This window comes from Medicago sativa, chromosome 4 (genome assembly GCF_051527215.1).
Source record: "Medicago sativa cultivar Bolivia chromosome 4, Bolivia_mono, whole genome shotgun sequence".
Classification (NCBI taxonomy): domain Eukaryota; kingdom Viridiplantae; phylum Streptophyta; class Magnoliopsida; order Fabales; family Fabaceae; genus Medicago; species Medicago sativa.
Window position 1 is genome coordinate 80,917,373 of NC_140752.1, and position 22,546 is coordinate 80,939,918.

Consider the following 22,546-nt stretch of genomic DNA (forward strand, 5'->3'; position numbering starts at 1 on the left):
CGATAAAAGTCCCCTTGCCTCTCATTCGTCAACAAAGGAAATTGGAGAAAACCATTACGTCTTGGCGAGGACATAACTGCCCGTATCATCTCTGATACACATGCATATACCAACACGGTTATGAACCATATCAGGCTTTTTCCACCTACAATTTTCTGTCCGCACCAGACCTGGTGTTAGCTTCATTAGCAGGTTTTTGCGTGAGCTGCCAATTCAACAAAAGCTGTCTTCCTCGTGTAACAACCTGTGTGTGCGTCTCTTGAACATTATCCCAGATTTGCTTGCTACGCTGCTGCCAAATACTTCACATTATCCCAAAAAAAACGCTGTGTTCTCAGCTGTAACCGTACACAGAGAGCTTGTGCACAGATTCTGGGCTGTCACTGCAAAACCTAACGGCAAACCTTGCAATCTGTCCCTGAGACCACGCTCCTTCCAGACCAGAACACTGCTGCTGCACTGAAAAAATAGGTTTATCTTCACATAAGTAGCACTGCAGTGGGCACTCTACATCTCGTTCAGGAAGCCGAATTCTATGCAGAAAAACATACACATTTCCCCACAACTACAACTGCAATTTAAAACGATGATATACACTAACTCCATTTCGTTGGAAAATTAACTTATTTATTTAATCACCATTTTTCAGATAAATTGAAGATTGAACATTTTTTAAGGGAATAAACTCAATTCATTTCAACTTGAATAATATCTGTAATACAAGTAGACTTGCAATCACAAAGTTTGTCTCTGGACATAACTCTCCCTAAAGTTATTATGACAATCTAAAAATTGCTTAGAAAACATCAAAATACTTCCTAACTCGGTGTCATTGTCTATTTTGCCTTTAAGGCTTTGTACCACAGCTAGACAGTCCATCTCAATATAGACTTCCCCAACACTCAAATCCGGGAGCCATTTTAGTGTCTCATTTAGACCATACGCCTCCGCCTCCTGTGCACCTGGTGAATCTAAGCGCCACATTGAGAAGTTCTCCTCTATCATTCAGGAAATAGCGCCGCATTGATGTTGCATTTGAAGGTCCAGCGTGTGACTCAGGTGACATTGATGTCTAGATATTGTTCCACCACCGTGGTATTGCTGCTAACTCTGTGTTGTAAATTTAGTTTATTTCAAAAGTAATTTATTATTGTTTGAAGTATTTGGTTAATAATTATGTAACCAAAAAATTTGGCCAATAATTAATTTTGTTCCAACCATGCATTGCCATGATCCATCATATTAGAAAAATATGTTTTCCAGTTTAGTTTTTATTTTTTTTATTCAGAAAAATTTATTAAACATACCTGCACAAGAAGCACCAAGGTCGTTAAGGCAACAAAAGTTACAAAGAAAATGTGCACAAAAATCAATCAACACGAAAACTTGGTCCCCTTTTAACTATCTCCGTAAACAATCTCTGCGTCCCAACACCACTCATAGAATAAGCAAGGCCTGCAATTCAACCTACTCAACATCCAACTCCACCACAAAATCTTAATATCTTCCACCATCTCATCAATGCTCTTGACTTTGGTTATTGAAAATCCTATCATTTCTAGATTTCCATATAACCCAATTATCGCATGCCACACTAACCAAAACCCCTTCCGAACCTTCTTTCTCTAGCCTCCCCACTCCAACATTCAAGATGAGCGAACAAATTATGCGGTGTAACAAAATGAAAATCAAGCTACAACATAACTTCACTCCAAACCTTGCTAACAATTCTACAATGTAAGAAAAGATGAATTGAAAACTCTTCCAAACTATAACAAAAAATACAATTTGTGGAACTATCCGTGTCAATTAAATTGCGAAAATTGGTTCTAGTCGGAATCTGATCCTAAGAAGCTTCCAAGAGAAAGCCGCAATTTTGGAGGAAGCTGGACTTTTTCAAAGATAACCAAACATCTTCGCCTCTATTGGAGTCCAGACGTCCTTTACAATTAACAACTCCTTCAAGACATTATACATCAAATTTACCGAAAAATGCCATTTTCCTCTGGTTTTTAAATTACATCGCTAACTTACTCGTTGCAATGAAAACTTAATATCAAGAAACGATCTTCCACTTAATATGCACACGTTCTTTATTGCTTAACGGTCATTTTGAGATAGTGCATATATATACATATCATTAGTCGCCATTCACATACATATCATTATTAACAACGGTTAAGGAACAACACTGCACCAAATCAGCTGCTCTCCTCAAGATTGCAGCGGAATTTCGATCCTCATTTTCCCAAAGTTTTCTGTTTCTTTTCGGCCAAAGTCCCCAGCGCGAGAAATATGAAATCTGCAAAATCTGATGCATTTCCTGCAATATTCTGCAGGTGATTCCAGCATCCCGCTTCTGTCCAGACCTGGAACGCATGATTACAACCAATAAAATAGTGCACTCTTCCTAAGAAGCCTCATCACACATAGTGCATCGTATTGAACATTGAATCCCTCCCATAACCAGTCTCTCGCACGTAGGAAGGACCCGTGAGCACACGTCCAAATGAACAATTTGATCTTATTTGGGACCTTTAATTTCCAGATTTTGATCCAATCTCCTTGTACTCTTTGGCTGCCATTATCAATGACTATTTCCATTAGATGGTAATAGGCCATTTTGACCAAGTATTTTCCATTTCTATTAAGCTTCCACACCATTGTGTCCTCTCTTTGGCGAAATTGGTTGGTTATTTTTTAATATCTCTTGGCTGTCATCGTAGAGATGCATCCATAATGTCTGCTACATGTAGTTCTTCATACCCTTAAGGTGGATTGGAAGTCACCCGAGCATTTTCATGGTTGCGTAGTAACCAAGGTTTTCTCCAACATTCACTTTGTGACCATCGACTATTCACCACCTTAGTCCCTCTCTAACCACCACCGAGGATGCAAAGATGTTCCGTCACACATAACTTGGATTATGGTTGAACTGAGCCTCAAGGAACCCCTTGTTTGGGTAATACCTCTTTTTGAAGACTTTTGATACCATAGCGTAAGAGGTGGATCGGGACCCTAAGCAGTGTGTGAACTTATTAACTCAATTAATAATAAAACAATTATATTAGTAAATGTATATTAGCAATTTACTCCTTGCAATGTATTTTACAAATTTTTACTTATAACTTGTTAACTACTCTACAAAAAAATGAGTGAGTGTAAGTCAACAAGTTTTAATATTCTAACTTGCATAGTCAAATTAAAACCACGAAAATGGCGGAAACCCATATATACCTGTGTTCCTTCCGCATTGTGAGACGATCCCAACTAAGCTAATGTCTTTACCAGTTCCTCTATTTGAGTCCCTCCTAAAGGAGTCGATCATTCTCTCCATTTCCTCTCATAGAGTTGTCAGAATGAGGAAGGTGCCCGTGCAATAGTTGGGTGGGTATTGCTTGAACTACCGCCTTTATCATGGATTCTCTTCCCACTTTGGAAATATGTTTTCCGGGTCGTAAATCTTGTTTCAAATTTTGTAATTGTTTAAACCGATGAGATTTTGTAATTGTTTCCGCCTTGCGTGTTGGGCAAAACAACACCAATTTTTCAGATTTTTTCAACCGATGAGATTTCAAGACATATACAACATCTATTCTCTCTAAATTCTCTTAACTATATTTATCAAGCAATGTTTATTTTTGATGAACATCAAGTGGTTCATCTCCCGTTTCCTGAAAAATAACAAACTTTCAATCAACATAAAAAAACCTTGCATTTCTTCAAAACTTCAAATTAACGCAAATCATATATAATCTTTTGATATATAGATTCTTAGCTTCCATTAACTTTTTAACCTCCATCTCTTTTTTCTCCATGATCACTTTCCTCCACAGTTTATTTCCATCCATTGTTTCCACTTGAACCTCTTTCTACAGAAAGTAACCACACAAAGATTACTAATTAATACCGGCAGTTATAGATAAGAGTTCATTTGTCAAAAAAAAAAAAAAAAAAAATCTCTACAACGGCATAAAAGTCATCTATTTTTGGTGTTTCTCTTTCCTCTAACTTTTCTTTTGCTTCCATTGCTTGAAGAATCTGTGTGAGACTCTTACCTTCATCTTGAAGCTTCTTGATATAAGTAATAGCATCATAATAAACAATTTCTTCAGTAAGTTCGACTGGGATTTAAGTAAAGGACATCCAATTATTTTTTAAGTTAACTATCAAAATTGTATGCTCCGATCCATAACTGAATTTCATTAATCATTTGAGTTCATCTATTGAAAATAAATATTAGAATTTAACAATGAACAAGTGAAGATTGTTGCAAGTGAAGATTGTTGCGCATTATATGATTTTAATTGTTAATGGAGCAAATAAACATGATGTACACTCCCTAAAAAAAAAAACCATGATGTACACGAACAGTTAAAATCATGTGGAGCAAATAAACTTGATTATGTTTTAATAATTACTTGTTTGCAAAGATTTTGGTAGTCGGTCTTGTTGATTCCAAAGTGATTGTTAGAGCAAAGGACCAGATAGATGAAGCCCTCGACTCTGAGATATATTCCAAAAACACGTAGTATTTTTTATATCAAAGTATCGATATTTGGAAATTTTGTTGTTTAATTGAATAGATAAAAATTAAATAGTAAATAAAGTAGTTTATATAAAGGTAAAATTGCAAAAATAAAAAGTCAAACGAAAAAATGTATTCCTTCTATATATTGTAAGATATACAATATTCAACTCAAAAATAAAAATTTGTGGTTGTATAAACGTTTATATGCAAACCGTTTGCTATTGAATCTAGGATTTCTCACTTCTTCGCACTTAAATGCGTGTATCTAGTTAGTAAACTGTGTGATCTCCAGTAAATTTTTGACACATCTCAATCTCTAAGTGATTTTTTTTAGAGGCTCTAACTGATTTTCACTCGAGCAAATTTTTAAATACATTTCGAATAAATAAATCATGGGAAAACAGACAAGTCATGGTATAAATTACTTCCTCTGTTTCACAATACTTGTCCATTTTGGAGAATAATTTTGTTTCACTTTACTTGTCACTTTCAAGTTTCAATGCAACATTAATTATTGGTTTATCAATAATACCCTTACCTATTTATTGTAGAGGGAGAAATAATAGAATGAAATAATAAATGAATAAGGGCATTATAGAAAAAAACACAAAGAATTTCATAAAAATGACAATATTTATTTGATTCCTTGATATGTGTAATTTCTTCAAAATGGACAAGTATTGTGAAACGGAGGGAGTAATTAATTCTACAAAAAATTGTTGATATTTTGGTCAGAAGACGAAATGTCAAGAATAAGATCAGCTAAAGGCTTTTGTCAAAAAAAAAAAAAGATCAGCTAAAGGCTAATTGGTACGTCAAAAATAATTTAGGCAATATTATAATTAAAATATTTGAATTTTTTATTGAATATTATCTAAGGTGTTAATTTAAATGGATTAATTTCGATTACCTCCGGTACCAATTTAGGTGGATTAATTTAACTTCTTCTTAAAATAAAAAGTTAAATGGATTAATGGTATATTTTAAAATAAAGAGGAGCAGAGTGTAATATTAACATCTCTCACAAGAAAGAAATACAATTAATAATAACCAACAAGGATCGGTTAAAGCGGTAAAAGATTTTTACCCTTAAGTAAGTGGTAAAGAGTACGATCATTGACTCTTGTATATGAAAAAAAATGTTGATTTGGAGGACAAAAATTATTCTTAACAGAGATTATTCTTTACTAAATGATAATAGAAATTTTGCACATATAACATTGTAATTAAAAAAATAATACAGAAATTTTTTTTGACAAAAAAAATAATACAGTAATTAACTCTTTGCAATAAAAAAATGTGCTCTACATTTGGCTATGCGGGTTCCGGTTAAAAGGTTGATTGAAATTTGTGTTATGTTTCTTGCTTTACCAAGATGTCACAACCTTGAAATAAATGAATGTTCTTGAAATGTAAAGATGTAAAATTATTGATGGAACTTTTAATAAATATATTTTGGAACAAATTGACTATTTATTAAATATAATAAACCTTAAATCTTCCTTAAAAAATAAATAAACATTAATTAAAAATATTAAAAAATGCTCAAGAAACAAAAAATGAGAGAGCTTCCTCATTATATACGTGGCATCAGAAAAGGGTTGAGCATGATCGCTCCGCGTGCAATCAAACTACATTTAACAATTCACAGTAGTCTAATCAGAATAAGACGAATATTTGTTTAAATACAATTTTTTTAAACTATAATAATTCGACCTTGAAATTTGAACCGCGTGAGTTTTGGTGATGAGTGCACCCAATCTTAAACTCAAAACCTTAAATAAAACAAAAGCCTCAAAGTAAAGTCATTGTCTAAGCATCTCCTCGTACTTTTCATCCTAATACCATGTCTCTAACAACTAGTTCTCGTGTCTCCGTCTTCATTCTTTTCCTTGCCTCTGTCTTTCCTCTCTATTGGACAGTCGAAGAATCTTCTCTTGAAAAGATTCTCCGCAACCATGGTCTTCCAGCTGGTCTCTTCCCTCGAAGTGTGAAAGCATTCAAATTCGATCAAATGGGTCTTTTAGAGGTATACTTAGACCGTCCTTGCCTGGCTCAATATGAAACCACAGTGTTCTTTGACACTATTGTGAAAGCTAACCTCAGTTTCAGACAACTTCAAGTTTTAGAGGGTATGTCTCGTGAAGAGCTTTTCTTGTGGTTACCTGTTAAAGATATCTTTGTTGTGGATCCATCTTCTGGTGTAATTCTCATTGATATTGGTTTTGCTTTGAAGTTTCTCGCCTTCTCTCGTTTTGATGAGCCACCAATTTGTAGATCTCATCTTGGTACCTTCTTTTCTCTCTCTTTTCTAACCCCTCGGTTATGGGTTTTAAATTTAATAATGAAAAAAATAAAGTGGGTTTTGTTATATAATATGTATATAGCATAGTTCTAATTTTTGAAATTGAATGTTTGATTACAGGACTTTCATTTCGTATGGGTGGAAGAAAAGGTACTGCATTGGAAGTCCAGAGATAATAAGATTATTTATCATCTGTATGAAAGGACGGCTTCACCCTTTTTAAATTTTGGGGGTTTTGTTGTTTGGAAAAATTATATTCATGTACAAAAATTTGCAACTCATATAAATTATAAAGTATAATAATGTCATCAATAGTTGAATGATAATCAATACTAATATCTACCTTCAATTGTCACCTAAAAAAGAAAAAGTATCTACTTTCAATTCAAGAGAAGAAATTACCCCTAATTTCTTAGGAAGGATTTCAATTTTTGAGTAAGGATCCATTTTTGTCATCCAATAATTGAATGATAATCAACACTAGTATCTAGCTCAATTGTAACCTAATGAATAAGTTCTTCCTTCCTTCCTTAAAAAAAAAAAAAGTTCTTCCTTCCATTCAAGAGAAGAAACTACATGTAAGTACTTAGAAGGATTTCGATAATTGATGAGTAAGGATCCATTTTAATGCTCGATAGTGTTTGTTACATATTTGGTACATTAATTTTATAATTTTTTTTGTTCAAAGTTTAGAGATTTTAGTATTAGTTCCCATTATGTTAGAGAGAAGAAACTGTTGCAGTGATAATAGGAAAGAGGAGGCGCCCCTGGGCAATGTTAAGAGAGATAGGGTGAAAAAAGAGGGCTAAAGCCCCGAGCAAAAAAACAACTACATAATTTCGAGTCATCTTTTTTATGATACTTTTTTAGGGAATCTTTTTTATGACATTTCTGTGACTTGCATGTCCAAAGAGATAAGGTTTTTACATTTTTTCTTTTAGTTGCGTGCTTTTAACTCATTTCTTTTGTTTATTAAAAAAGGGTCATTCTTTTTAGTTGTATTGCGTTATAATCGGAAGAAAAAACTGTACTTTGTAGTCATTTCGTAGCTTTTTTTTTCCTTCCAATCAACACTTCTTTGCTTTTATTTAATGATGATGAATATTTATTGTCTTTTTTTTTTTGAAGGAAAATTTATTGTCTTTTAGTAACTGCTTTATAAGTAATAATTTTTTTTCAAAAGAATGAAAATATAATAATTTAAAAATTACACTTTATATTTATATACTTACATTTTTCATTAATTTAGAATATTAAAATACATTAAAAGTATTCAATATAAATAATATTGAGTTTTAGTCAAACAAATAATAATTATTGAGTAATTGTATATTTTCTTTAATCAAAATGCATTGTAAAGTTTGATATTGATAAAACTAAGTCTTTACTCTCAACTCAATTTAATATAAAGATTTTTTTTATAGGGAACAGGTCAATCGACTCTATTCATTTCTATCATTCGGTTTGGCGAGTAAGTTATAACCTAATATCCCCCATCACATCAATCACCAATCTGATTTTTAAAACATTGAATATCGCATTAATCTCCTTGCTTCTACACATTGTTAATCTTAACCGAGGGGTTTTAAAATAGCGACTGTTGTATTAGTTGCATCGTAATCTTTGATATTGTTGAAAACTGCATTCAAATCAACTAATACTGTCTCAATTGTTGTTTTGACAACATCAAAAAACCGTTATGTCATGTAGTTGTACCGGAATCTTTATTTGAAACCGTGTCCAAGTCCAACTCCAAGAACTTGTTGTATACAAATCATAATGCCATCCAATAATCGAATGAAATTAATCACATAAAATTATTAGTATCTTCCTTCGATTCAACCGAATAAATTTTTCCTAGTTAAGGACTTCAATTATTTAGTATTTTAATGCTTCAAAGTGCTTGTTACATGTTTAGTTCATTAAAATACTATAAACTTAATCATCTTTAGCTTAATGCGCCGGGAACACTGGTTTTTAGTTAGTTAATAACAAATAAATGCTAAATTCGGTTTTGAAGAGAAAATTGAACCTATCTTTTTATTTTTTAACAAAGAAAATTGAACCCACTTAATGTTTGAAATTGATGTGACTGCGCTGGCGAGGCAAAAGGAGGTGGCCGGCGGCGGACTTGTTTGATATGATAGTAGCGGTTCAGATTTTTTCCTCACTGCTAAGCTAACGAGGAGGTGTATTAGAAATAATTTTTGGCAAAAAGGTGTATTAGAAATAATTGATGACTATTAAAATATTGCTATGTCATTTGATAACAAAAAAAAACCCATTTTTTTGCCAACAAGTTGCAACAGCCAGCTGTCAGGAAAAAGGCAAGTTGTGCATCATGGGAAAGGATTCACCTAATCCTTTCCCATGTTAAATGCCACTTTCGTTGATACATAAAACTTTTGTCGTTCTTCTTCACTGTAACTTAGATGGATGGACTAACAATATGGGAATTTGAGTTTAGAAATCAAATTGATAAAATTTATTTATAAGGGGCCAAATAGATCATAAACGTATTTTTTAAGGTTAAATAGAATTAACTTTAAAATGTTCTGCTTTTTCAATCCCCGTGTTCGGTGGTCAGAAGAAAAAGTTTGGGTGAGCGACCAAAATAAATTATAATATATATGCATTATGCATAAAATTGACCATCACAAATTAAATTACATACCTTGAAATTCAAAATAATTATTCATGCATTTCAAGTGACTTGAAAGCGTGACAGTAATAAGTGTTGAGATGGAGGAGAGGGTTGTAGTTTTATTTAAAATAAAAGTCAAAGATATTTTAATAATTTTTTCTATAAAAAATAATTAATTTTTTTATCGGGTGGGCCGTGGCTCAATCGAGATCCCTAATGTGCCTCCGCCACTACCCATGTTAAGAATGGGATGAGTTGGTTTGGGTTTCACTTGGGTGACTTTTGAGTTTTTTTTTTGTGTACAAACTTTAGTATTTTTGTTCCCATCTCTCTTAATTATTTATTTTCTCCCATTTAAATAATTTATTTTACTAATTCATTCATCCCCTAAATACATTAAAGTCACCAAACTTTTTTTTTGACAGTATAAAGTCACCAAACTTAAAAGGCACCAAGGGTTGGTTTAGAATTTGAACTTTGCAAGGATTTATAACTTTTTTTATGAGCTTGCAAGAATTTATAACTACAAGGTCATTTCTGTTATGCAATATTTATTTAGCTGTCAAGACTCACTCAATTTTTTTATAAATACATTGCGAATATACTCTTCGATCTCTATTATAAGAGAAAATATATTTTTTAAGTTCATTTAATAAATGATATATCAACCAATGATATAAGCTAAATACATTATTTATTGAATGAACCTAAAAAATCTCTATAATAGGGACGAGAGTAGTACAAACTATAGTAGTTTCACCCAAAACTTTATGTAATATCCCACTCGTCAGTTATTGGAATATTACCAGCCGAACGTATCAGAGGATAAATGTCCATGAGATTCACTTATGGCGAGGAATGTTTTAACATGTAGTGTTGATTATGAGTTGAGTATTAGTATCAGGATTATATCAGTCTTTTAGACAGCGATACTAGTTATCCCCTGATCGCTCAGTTATGCATGATAAAACTATTTAAACCCGAAATGGGTTGAGTTTAGAGACAGATGACGATCCTAGGTTCCCTGAGATTGCCTACAGCCTAGGATATGTGGAACTCACTGAGACATCCTGTCTCACCCCAATCCCTTTTATTTTATTTCAGACCAGCTGGTTGTACGTGGCAAGGAGACAATTCAGGAGGCTGAATAATATATTTTCACATGCTCGTGTCATATCAGTTCAGATTATTTATTACGCTTCCAAACATGTATTCAGATATCAAATATATGATCCTGCAGTGATGTATATATTTATTCAGTCGAAAATTTTATTATTGTAATTTTAATGTATCCAGTACTAAATCTAACGCACATTCTAAATATTCTAGATAAGTTTAGTATGGGCGTTAATAATCAGGCGGTAATAAACGTATGTTGGAGGTTTAGTACAAATCAAGCAAAGTCAGATGATTTTAGATATATGTCATGTATTAGACTATCACTTGTACTACCTCGTGTATTGTGTACTCGTCAGTGCACACCTCCTCAGATAAGATTTATATATTTAATGTACTCGCCAGTTAGTACATTATGTATTTAGATCTGACTTATGGATTGTACTCGTCAGTTAGTACTTTCATCATATGTTTGAGGTAGTACTATGTTTGGATTTATTCCATAGAAAGCATAACAGATGTCATGAGAAATACCTTCTATTTATATGTTGAATAATGGGGAAACTTGAGTTAGTTCTTACTTTAGTTGGAATAAACTTCATGTCAGATATTGTTCCGAGTAGGGACGATTTTATACGAAGTATGGTATGATTATTATTATAAGACCTCGTTAAGTGAGGCATAGTCTAGAAACAAAATTTTATTGGAGCCAATCGAGGTATGGTGGATCATTCAAAGGTTGGATTCGTTCAAGAAAAGATGAAGTCGACGAAAGTGTTATTTAGATAAGCGTATGAGAAAGAAAAAAAACATATTGATGAGATAGTTTATATTGAGTTGTACAAATGAGAAAATAATTTACATACTTATTGATAGTAAATTCACATCGAATATATGTTTATGATTGTTAATATGGTTATGTTTATGATTATAGATATGAGTATGCCTATATTTATTATATGATCAAAACAATATTTAGACAGCGATTTTAGTTATCCCTTGATCGCTCAGTTATGCATAATGAAGTTGTATAAACCCAAATTGGATTGAGGTTAGAATCAGATGGCGATCCTAGGTTCCCCGAGATTGCCTATAGCCTAGGATAGATGGAACTCACTGAGACATTTTGTCTCACCCCAATCCCTTTTATTTTATTTCAGATCAGCAGGTTGTACGTGGCAAGGAGACAATTCAGGAGGTTGAATAATATATTTTCACATGCTCGTGTCATATCAGTTCAGATTATTTATTACGCTTCCAGACATGTATTCAGATAGCAAATGTATGATCCTGCAGTGATGTATATATTTATTCAGTCGAAAATTTTATTATTGTAATTTTAATTTATCCAATACTAAATCTAACGCACATTCTAAATATTCTAGATAAGTTTAGTATGGGTGTTAGTGTAATATCCCACTCGTCAGTTATTGGAATATTACCAACCGAACGTATCAGAGGATAAATGTTCATGAGATTCACTTATGGCGAGGAATGTTTTAACATGTAGTGTCGGTTAAACACACATTTTCAGCTATTAGTGTCGGCTTTAGTGTGGCTTATCAAGACGTTTAACAAAAAGGGCGTTTGTGTCTTTTCCGCAAGAGGAGTATATATATACCAATTTCCCTTCTTTCTTCTCATTATCTTCCTCTCATTTCTCTTTCTTCAGAATAGTTCTCTCCTCATTTCTCTTACCCTCTCTCACAAGAAATGAATGTTTATGAACTTTAAGCCATTTGAACTCCAATAAGCTATTTCTCCTCTCCTTCCTCCTACCAAAACCGAACCCTAAGCCCCATCCTTTAATAAATCAATTCATTCATTCCAGAGGACAATTAGTTAATTCATGTTTGTGCCTTGTATGAGAATGGGTTCTGATTGATTGGAACAAGAACTGAGTTGTTATTGAGTGTTTAGTGGTGTTGGCTGGTCTACCATGAACTAATGAGTGAGGATGAATTGTATATGTTGGTTCTGATCTATTATGCATGGTTGGTCTTAGCTCTAAGCTTGGATTGGAAAGTGATCATTAGAGGCGAGTTCTCTAGCTAGTATTTCCTACCTTTGGGTGTATGTTAAGATTGTGTGAGAAAGACAATTGTTCATGCTATGTTTTAGGTTTTAGTTGCCCCTTTTGCTATTAATCCTTGGAGATATGTGAATTGTTGTTGTTTGAGTGAAAAATTAGAGACATAAGCAAGTATCAAAGATTGATGTAGGAATTGCAAGTTGTTTGGACATGTTGTGTATTTTGGATCGCATTCTGATATGTGGGTCGTAACTTTTACTGTGCTGATAAGAATTGAGTAATTATCAGATTTATGAATTCGACACTTAATTCTCTTTAAATCGGATATAAATTTTGTATGATTCGGATTAGAAACGAATTCGGAAAACGCATTTAAAGTTTGGTAATTTCTGTTGGATTCTGGTTACGGATTTTGGTATAGGGCTTTACTAAAACGGTAATAACTTTCTTTCTGTAACTCCGAATCAGGTGGTTCTTGTTACTATGGTTAGCTAACAAAATTGCCGTCGTTTTGACACCGGTTTCACTGATTTTGGTCCAGTATTGAAGTCTGTAGACAATTTTGAAGTTGAGGGTACTGATGCTGGAAATTTCAGGTGTGGACCCTGCGGGTTTTGATGTACGGGAGCTATTCGAGATGGCACATGAGGAGTTCAGGGCAGGAATATCGCCTAACTAAGTTACCCTAATTTCATGGAGGTTCTTGAATGCTTGAAAGGATTGGACATAAAGGTTGGGCGCAGAACATCATAGCACGAAAGATATAAGAATTTGGCGGAAGCTTTAAGCGGAGCATAAGTTGTTTTGGAGAATTCAAATTATCAAGGTGAGTTCCTTTAGTTTAGAACCCACCTCTTGGGGTTGTTTATGTGTGATTTTTGTGAGATAAATTATGAACTTTAAGTTGTTTTTCATGATTAGATTATTCCCATGTGAAATGCATGTGTTTCAATGTGTTTATAATTGGTTTGCCAAGCCATGGATATTTCATTCTGTTTGAATCGGGATGATAAGTGATTCTGTATGTGTGCTATGCAGGAAAATGCTCATTTTGTTTTAGCTGAAAAACTGATTTTTCACTTAAGGTAATTGATTACCCATGTATGGTAGTCAATTACCTGTTGTTTCTATAATTTAAAAATTAGTTCTTTTCACTAGTAATCGGTTACCCCAAGATGGTAACTGATAACCCAACTGCAAAAACACTAAAAAAAAATGCATAGCAAACCACGTTTTGTTTTTCGTATTTCTAAATTGATTATGGGATTACTTATTAATTCCGAAATATTATTTTAAGGGCAAATCAATAATTAAACATATGAATAACACTTAATGCATTTCGAGAGCGTAAAGAATGTCATGGGATAGGAATTTACTTGTGTGGGAATGATTGATAAATCCTTGTTAGGAATGGTATATGAAAACGATATGTCTAGAATTTATTACTCAAGTAAGTATATGAAAGTATACAATTTATAAGATTAATGGGTAGATCACTGACCCGACAAATTAATGACATGTCAAAGACGAGATTGCTACGTCTTTATTATCAGTTTCAGGAAGTTATTATTATAAGAAATCAAATAAGATAAGTTATTCCTCTTTAGCTCCCCGTTAGTAGTGGAGTTGAGGATTAACTCAGTTATCAGAAATCAGTTCAAGTTATAATATTAAAACATGTTTAAGTTGTGGCTTTCGCTATCTCCCGCCAGTTGGATACGAAAGGTTCCCGCCAGTTGGAACGAGCACTATTCGTGAGGATGACCCCACAATAATCTGAGGAGTCCGGTATCCCCGTCAGTTGGGTTCCCGCCAGTTGGAAATATATATATATATATATATATATATATATATATATATATATATATATATATGGGTTTTGTTACAAGCCACCCTTTGGTGGTGTCTTTTAACAAGTCACACCTTAAGGTGTGATTTTCACTTTTTAGTTATAACTTTGCTAAAAGACACCTTCATAAAAGTAAGTTACTTTTTAGTTATAACTTTGCTAAAAGACACCTTCATAAAAGTAAGTTGGTGTCTTTTCGCAAATGCTCATAGAGTAACTTGATAAAAGACACCTTCATAAAAGGTGTCTTCTATCATAACCCTATATATATATATATATATAATATATATATATATATATATATATATATATATATATATATATATATATATATATATATATATATACCGGTTAGCAGAGGAATAAATTCCGGGGTTACTCCACATGGGTTTATTCGTAAAATCAACTCAGATAATATTGTTTGTTCAAAGCTAACATTTCTAACATAATATGACGGACATTATGAATATAATTATGAGTATGATTTCAACATTAGTATCAGAGCTAAATCAGTATTTCAGATAGCGATCCTTGTTATTCCCCGATCGCTCAGTTATGCATGACAAAACTGTTTAAACCCAAAATGGGTTGAGTTTAGAGACAGATGGCGATCCTAGGTTCCCTGAGATTGCCTGCAGCCTAGGATAGGTGGAACTCACTGAGACATCCCGTCTCACCCCAATCCCTTTTATTCTATTTCAGATCAGCAGGTTGTATGTGGCAAGGAGACAATACATGAGGCTGAATGATATACTCTCACATGCTCGCGTCGTACTAGTTCAGATTATTTATTACGGTTCCAGACATGTATTCAGATAACAAATGTACGATCCTGCAGTGATGTATATATTTATTCAGTTGAAAAACTTTTATTATTGTAATTTTAATGTATCCAGTACTAAATTTAACGCACATTCTAAATATTCTAGATAAGTTTAGTATGGGCGTTACAATTTGGTATCAGAGCAGGTCGATTCAGATTGTGCCTTGGATCATTAGAATTCAGTAAATGCAGTGGGACCATTGAGTTCCGGATGTTTATTCTAAATGTCATATCTACCTGAGCCTGATCAACTCAAACTAGTATATGACAGTTAGAACAAATGTCTGAGAGCTGAATAGGACCTAGGAGGAATGAAGCATGCAGAGAAGGAAAGTCAAGGTGTCAGGTTTTATAACGAATTTTGATAAGGAAGTATTCAACGAAAAATGGTGGCTGGTAAACTGTGAAGTTGAAGGTTCTTCAAGGACATAAGGGAAATGTTAAGATTAAGACGGAGTACTCTGGTATTGTTGAACGACACTTTTTATGTGGATACCGTAGAAGTAAGATATTCAGGGTGACTAAGGGATGATTGCAACTTTGACAGGAGCCGCAATATCAGAAGCATAAGTAAGGTATAGAAGAAATGAGTATTTCTAAAGGCGTAACTAGAACTGCGGGATCAGAAGATAAACTCTGTCGGATTAGTCGTATCACCCGAATCTTAAGTGCCAGATTTATGAATTCGGAAGTGAATATTCTATTATGCAGCATAAGAGTCAAGAAGGACGGATAAATAATAGTGGAAAGATCTTTACGAACTAGAGCACGATTTGGATGTATTTTTTATTGGCAAGGAATTGCAGAAAAGTTAAACTAACAGGATTTTTACATGAATGAAATTGAATCAGACCCTTGCATCTATCATGAGTTATTAAGTTGTCATGGACTAAGAAACACAAGCTTAGCGGTAAGTGGAAAAGATCCCAGTAATGGCGAGAGACGAGATGAAATTTTTCGACAAGACGGAAAAATAAAGATTAATAACAAGTGCTGGAATTTAATGGATTGATGGAAGAACAATGTCGAACTTAAATAGAGCATATAAGACATGATTAAGTTAACAGTGAAGTGTGTTAGGTTGGTGTGTTAAGGATTAATCATGATTTTGGATTGAGAATTATTTTGAGGTTCTGCTACAGGAAAAATTGTTGCTAGTGTAAAAGAGTTAAGAACAAATTAAAATATTGAGGAGTTAAACATTTTTATTTGATGATTTTTCTTATGCAAGTGTCTTGAAAACCAAAAGAATGATTTTGTTAACTAAATCGAATTTGGGAGTCGAAGTTATTACAGAGGAGATCGTAAGTGTAACTGTCATTACAGACAAGAACAAACTAAATGGAAATAAGCCTCAAATATTCAAGTATGTTTTAGTTCATAAATAATGTGAATGTGAGAATCATTCAAGGAACACTTTGTGAGAACAAGTATGTAGTGCATGTTTAAAAAAAAAAAATTTTGCAGTACTTGAAAATGACTCGTCAGTGATTATAAATTGGTGCTCGAAACAGCAAGAAGCGTAAAATTAGTCCCTCTTCTCATAACATGTAAACTCCGAAGAGTGACTTGGAAAATTGGATATTCATGTAGTAATGAGATTGATAAATTTTATAGTATGATTGGATCGGTATGCCTAAATCGATGTAAGTTAATAAATCAGAGTGGAGCAACGGAAAATTATTCAGGAAATGAGTAACATAGAGTGAAAAAAAAAAATATCTAAGACTTTGAAGTGATATATTAATGGATGATTTTAAGAGATGAATTAAGGAATTTTCTAAAACCACATAATTTAGAGATGATAAGAATTGAAGCTGTTGTAGAAGGTGTGGTAAGAGTAAGACAGACATGTTCCAACCGTGTTAAATCTAGGGAAATCGGAATCACCTCTAGTATGTAACTTAGTCAGTCGACTTGGTGATTAAAAAGAATGAATTAAAAGTATCAGTTTAGCTGGAAAAGAGTCATGTATGAGGTAACAGATATGTGAAGAGCTTTTCTTGTGGCTACATGGTTATTGATCCAACTTCAGGTTTAATTGTCATTGATATTGGATTTGCCTTTAAGTTTCTCTCTTTATCTCGTTTTGATGAACCTCCAATTTGTAGATCTTTTCTTGGTACTCTCTCTCTCTCTATTCATCTCTCTCTCACACACACAACCTCTCAATTGTGGTTTTTAAATGTAATTAAGTAGCAATGGAAAAAAATTTAAGTTTTATAAAGTTTCTGATTTTTTAAATTAAATGTTTGATTATAGGTTTTTCGTTTCGTATGGACGGAAGAAAGGGCATTGGCTTTGAAGATCCGAGATAAGGTTATTCGTCATTTGCACAAAAGTATAGCTTCACCCTATTTAAATTTTGGGGGTTGTTGTATGAAAAATTATATTTATGTACAAAAATGTGCAACTCATATATAGTATAATAATGCCGTCAATAATTGAATGATAATCGATACTAATATCTATCTTCATTTGTCATCTAAAAAAGAAAAGGTATCTACTTTCAATTCAAGAGAAGAAATTGCCCTAATTTCTTAAGAACGATTTCAATTTTTGAGAAAGGATGCATATTTGCCATCCAGTAATTGAATGATAATTCAATTACTAGAATCTAGCTTCAATTGTCACCTAAAGAAGTTCTACCTTTGATTTAAGAGAAGAAATTACGCCTAATTACTTAGAAGTACTTCAATAATTATGTAAGGATCCATTTTTGTCATCCATTAAATGAATGATAATCAATACTAGTACCTAGCTTCAATCGTCACCTAAAGAAAAAGTATTCAATTTAAGAGAAGAAATTACATCTAATTACTTGACTTCAACTTTATAGTGAAGATCCATTTTAATACCTGACAGTGTTTGTTGCATATTTGATACATAAATTTTTTCAATTGAATATTAAACGAATATAGGAAGTTATTACATAACCATAAAATCTATTATACCTTCTCAGTTTCCTGCAGACAAGTTTACTCTTTTTTACTAGCATATACTTTGTTTAAGCTGAAACTTACTAGTTTTGTAACAAATTCTGGAATGGTTGAAAAGGAAAAGCTGTTTCTTACAGACTTATATGATTAATATATACTCCTAGTATTGTCCAATAATGGTTGACGTTCACTGATACATGAAATGTGAAAATAAGGAATAGATTAATAAAAGTAGTACAAGTTTGTATCAAACAACAAAAAAGTAGTACAAGTTGATAGAATAATAAAAAACCAATTATCTTTTTTTCAGTTTGATGGATATAAATGCATAGGAGATAGATGTCTATTTTCTCTAAATACTCTTGATTATATCTTGCAATATATGTTTGGCTTGATAGAACATCAAGTGGCTGACCATCCATTCCCTGGAAAATTACAAACATTGAATCAACATAAAAACCTTGCATTTATTCAAACTTTTAAATCAAAGCAAATAACATATACTTGATCCGTTATAAAATATAAGCAAAAGTAAGTCAAACAAGATTGTTGTATTTAGTACAAAATTTAGTCTAAATACATAAACTTTCTTTGACACACTTTTGCTTATATTTTGTAAAGGATGTAGTAGTAAATATTTCTCACATTGCTAGATAAAGCAGAAAAACAAATCAAAGATTATGTAATAGTGTGTGTTTAATTCAATGATGACAAAAATTGATTTTAAAGAATTAATTATGCAAAATAAATTTTAATAAAAGTGAATCGAATGTAAAATGATTTATGTTTCGTTACATATTTGTAAAATGAGTTTAACAATAAATTTGAATGTAAAAATCACATTTGAAGTAGAAAACTACAAATCCTAACTTTAAATTAGAATAAATTCTAAAAGTAAAATCAATTGTATCGAAAAACATCCAAACATATCAAAATAATCTACACCTCTAAAAAAAACAATCTTTAAGCCTTAAAAAGGGAACTAAGCATACCCATAGTCTTTTCTAATGGTTCTATGATAAATACATTAAAAATATACTCTCTTCGATCTCTATTATAAGAGAAAATTTATTTTTTTAGGTTCATTCCATAAATGATACATTATTTATTGATTGAACCTAAAAGATCTCTCTTATAATAGAGACGAGATTAGTGCAAACTATAATAGTTTCCCCCAAAACTTTAGCAGATAAACCATGAAAAATAAAATTATACTCCTTTTAGTCACTACTAGACTTTTGACCCGTGCGTCGCACGAGTTTTCTCGACTATAATAGAGACCAATAAATAATCTTTAACCCGTAAGATCATTGATATGGTAGAAAATATTTTCTTAAAAAAAAAGGCAAGCGGATAGGAATGAAATTGGTGTGCAATGCATTTTTTTAGATGGAATTTGTTAGGTTAAATAATTGCAAACCTAATAAAGCAAATGAGCGGGAAAAAATTAGGTTAAGTTACTACAGACGTAACAAAATTAATAAATAAGGATTATAAGCAAAAAGACACTTTTTATATTCATTGAATAATTGATGTATCTAGTTTATATTATCGACTAGATACATCAGTTTTTCAATGAATTTAAAAAGTGTTTATAATAATAGTGATCGAAGAGAATAATTCGAAATTAGTTTTCTAATTTTTAACAATTGCTATTTAAATTATGTCAATAAAATTTACTATTTAAATTATAACATTTGAATTTCATTAAATAAACACTTTTTAAGAATAAATAAACCTCTGTTTAAATTCTTAAAGATAAATTATCTTTTCACCAAAAGAAGAATTGTTCAAGAGAATTTGAGTTCGATTTCTGGGTGAAACACAATTAATTAAAATAACGATATTAATGGAATAATGGTATATTTCGATAAGTTCAATTCCCGGGTGGAACACAACCCGAGTTAGATTTCATTTATGGAATATTATAATTAAAATGGTTAAATATGTTTTTGGTCATTATTAATATATCAATTTTTTCATTTTAGTCACCTTAAAAAATTTCTTCGACATTCTGTCCCTCAAAAGTTTTCATCACCGCTTTTGGTCCCTCATTTTAAGTCAATTCATGTGTAGATTTCATATTTTTTAATGAAATTTTGCAGAAATGCTTAGAATATTATTAACATCTCTCCAAAAAAATTAGAATTTTTTAACAAGACATAAATTAAATATAAATTTTTATGATTTCGGTGCTTAAAAATTCATATTTAATTCATGTTTTTATAAAAAAAAAATCTATTTTTTTTTGGGAGAGATTGTTTTAATATTCTCCACATTTTTTCACAATTTCATTCAAAAATATAAATGCTACATAAGAGTTGACTTAAAAGTAGGAAACAAAAGTAATGATGAAAATTTATTTTAAAACAATTTTGATTTTTTTTAAATATAATAAGTTTGACCTTGAAATTTGAACCGTGTGATCTTGACTGGACAACTCTGATCTCATTGAATGCATGCCATCTTGGGCGTTAGATGCACCCAATCTCAAACTCAAAACCTTAAATAAAACAAAAACCTCAAAATAAAGTCATTGGCTAAGCGTCTCGTTGTACTTTCTACCCTAAGACCATGTCTCTGACACCTAGGTCCCATGTCCCCATGTTCCTTCTTATCCTTGTTTTCATTCTTTCGCTCACATGGACAACCGAAGAATCTTCTCTTGAAAAGATTCTCCATAACCATGGCCTCCCAGCTGGTCTCTTCCCTCAAAGTGTAAATTTTTTTAAATTGGATCAAATGGGCCATTTAGAGGTACACTTAGATCGGCCATGTTTGGCTCAGTATGAAACAACAATGCTCTTTGACACTATTGTGAAAGCCAACCTCAGTTTTGGACAACTTAAGATTTTGGAGGGCATGTCTAGTGAAGAGCTTTTCTTGTGGCTACCTGTTAAGGATATCATGGTTATTGATCCAACTTCGGGTTTAATTGTCATTGATATTGGATTTGCCTTTAAGTTTCTCTCTTTATCTCGTTTTGATGAACCTCCAATTTGTAGATCTTATCTTGGTACTCTCTCTTTCTCTCTCTCTCTCTCACACACACACAACCTCTCAATTGTGGGTTTTAAATGTAATTAAGTAGCAATGGAAAAAATTTGAGTTTTGTTAAAGTTCTAATTTTTGAAATTGAATGTTTGATTATAGGTCTTTCGTTTCGTATGGATGGAAGAAAGGGCATTGGATTTGAAGATCAGAGATAAGGTTATTCATCATTCGTATAAAAGTATAGCTTCACCCTTTTTGAATTTTAGGGGTTGTTGTATGAAAAATTATATTTATGCACAAAAATGTGCAACTCATATATAGTACAATAATACCGTCAATAATTGAATGATAATCAATACTAATATCTGTCTTCAATTGTCATCTAAAAAAGAAAAGGTATAGACTTTCTTTTCAAGAGAAGAAATTACCATAATTTCTTAAGAACGATTTCAATTTTTGAGCAAGGATGCATATTTGCAATCCAGTAATTGAATGATAATTCAATTACTAGAATCTAGCTTCAATTGTCACCTAAAGAAGTTCTACCTTTGATTTAAGAGAAGAAATTACGCCTAATTACTTAGAAGTACTTCAATAATTATGTAAGGATCCATTTTTGTCATCCATTAAATGAATGATAATCAATACTAGTACCTAGCTTCAATCGTCACATAAAGAAAAAATATTCAATTTAGGAGAAGAAATTACATCTAATTACTTGACTTCAACTTTAACTTTATAGTAAGATCCATTTTAATACCTTTCAGTGTTTGTTGCATATTTTTATTACATAAATTTTTTCAGTTGAATATTAAACGAATATAGGAAGTTATCACATAACCATAAAATCTATTATACCTTCTCAGTTTCCTGCAGACAAGTTTACTCTTTTTTACTAGCATACTTTGTTTAAGCTGAAACTTACTAGTTTTGTAACAAATTCTGGAATGGTTGAAAAGGAAAAGCTGTTTCTTTTACAAACTTGTATGATTAATATATATATACTCCTAGTACTTATACAATTGTCCAATAATGGTTGATGTTCAGTAATACATGAAATGTGAAAATAAGGAATGAGACAATGAGTTAATAAAATCAAATATCTTTTTTCAGCTAGATGGATGAATGCATAAAACTGGTTTCGATTATATCTAGCAGCCAATGTTTGGCTTGATGAACATCAAGTGGTCGACCACCCATACCCTTAAAAATAACAAATATTGAATCAACATAAAAGCCTTGTAATTCTTTCCAACAAAAAAAAAAAAAACTTGTGATATGCTCCTTTTATGGTTGTAACATTGGCTTCTATC

The 22,546-nt window shown here is 32.1% G+C and overlaps 2 protein-coding genes across 10 annotated transcripts; both read left to right on the forward strand.

Moving 5' to 3' along the window:
• Positions 1 to 6,136: 6,136 nt before the first annotated feature.
• Positions 6,137 to 7,107, forward strand: LOC146932511 (uncharacterized). The gene is made up of 2 exons (XM_085708373.1): positions 6,137 to 6,819; positions 6,957 to 7,107. The coding sequence occupies exons 1-2, from the start codon at positions 6,378 to 6,380 to the stop codon at positions 7,010 to 7,012; spliced, it is 498 nt and encodes a 165-aa protein (XP_085564499.1). The 5' UTR covers positions 6,137 to 6,377; the 3' UTR covers positions 7,013 to 7,107.
• Positions 7,108 to 12,238: 5,131 nt separating this feature from the next.
• Positions 12,239 to 21,608, forward strand: LOC146932512 (uncharacterized). 9 transcript variants are annotated; one of them, XR_015007137.1, is made up of 4 exons: positions 12,239 to 13,064; positions 13,225 to 13,454; positions 15,180 to 17,422; positions 17,563 to 17,771. XR_015007137.1 is itself a non-coding variant. In XM_085704198.1 (2 exons), exons 1-2 carry the CDS (start codon positions 20,814 to 20,816, stop codon positions 21,446 to 21,448), a joined length of 498 nt encoding a protein of 165 aa, XP_085560324.1. In that variant the 5' UTR covers positions 20,655 to 20,813; the 3' UTR covers positions 21,449 to 21,608. The 9 variants fall into 9 exon arrangements, 1 of the variants encoding a protein (XP_085560324.1); XR_015007139.1 differs by having other exon boundaries at positions 12,239 to 12,634; XR_015007132.1 differs by adding an exon at positions 13,667 to 13,713 and having other exon boundaries at positions 12,245 to 13,454.
• The last annotated feature ends 938 nt before the right edge of the window (positions 21,609 to 22,546 follow it).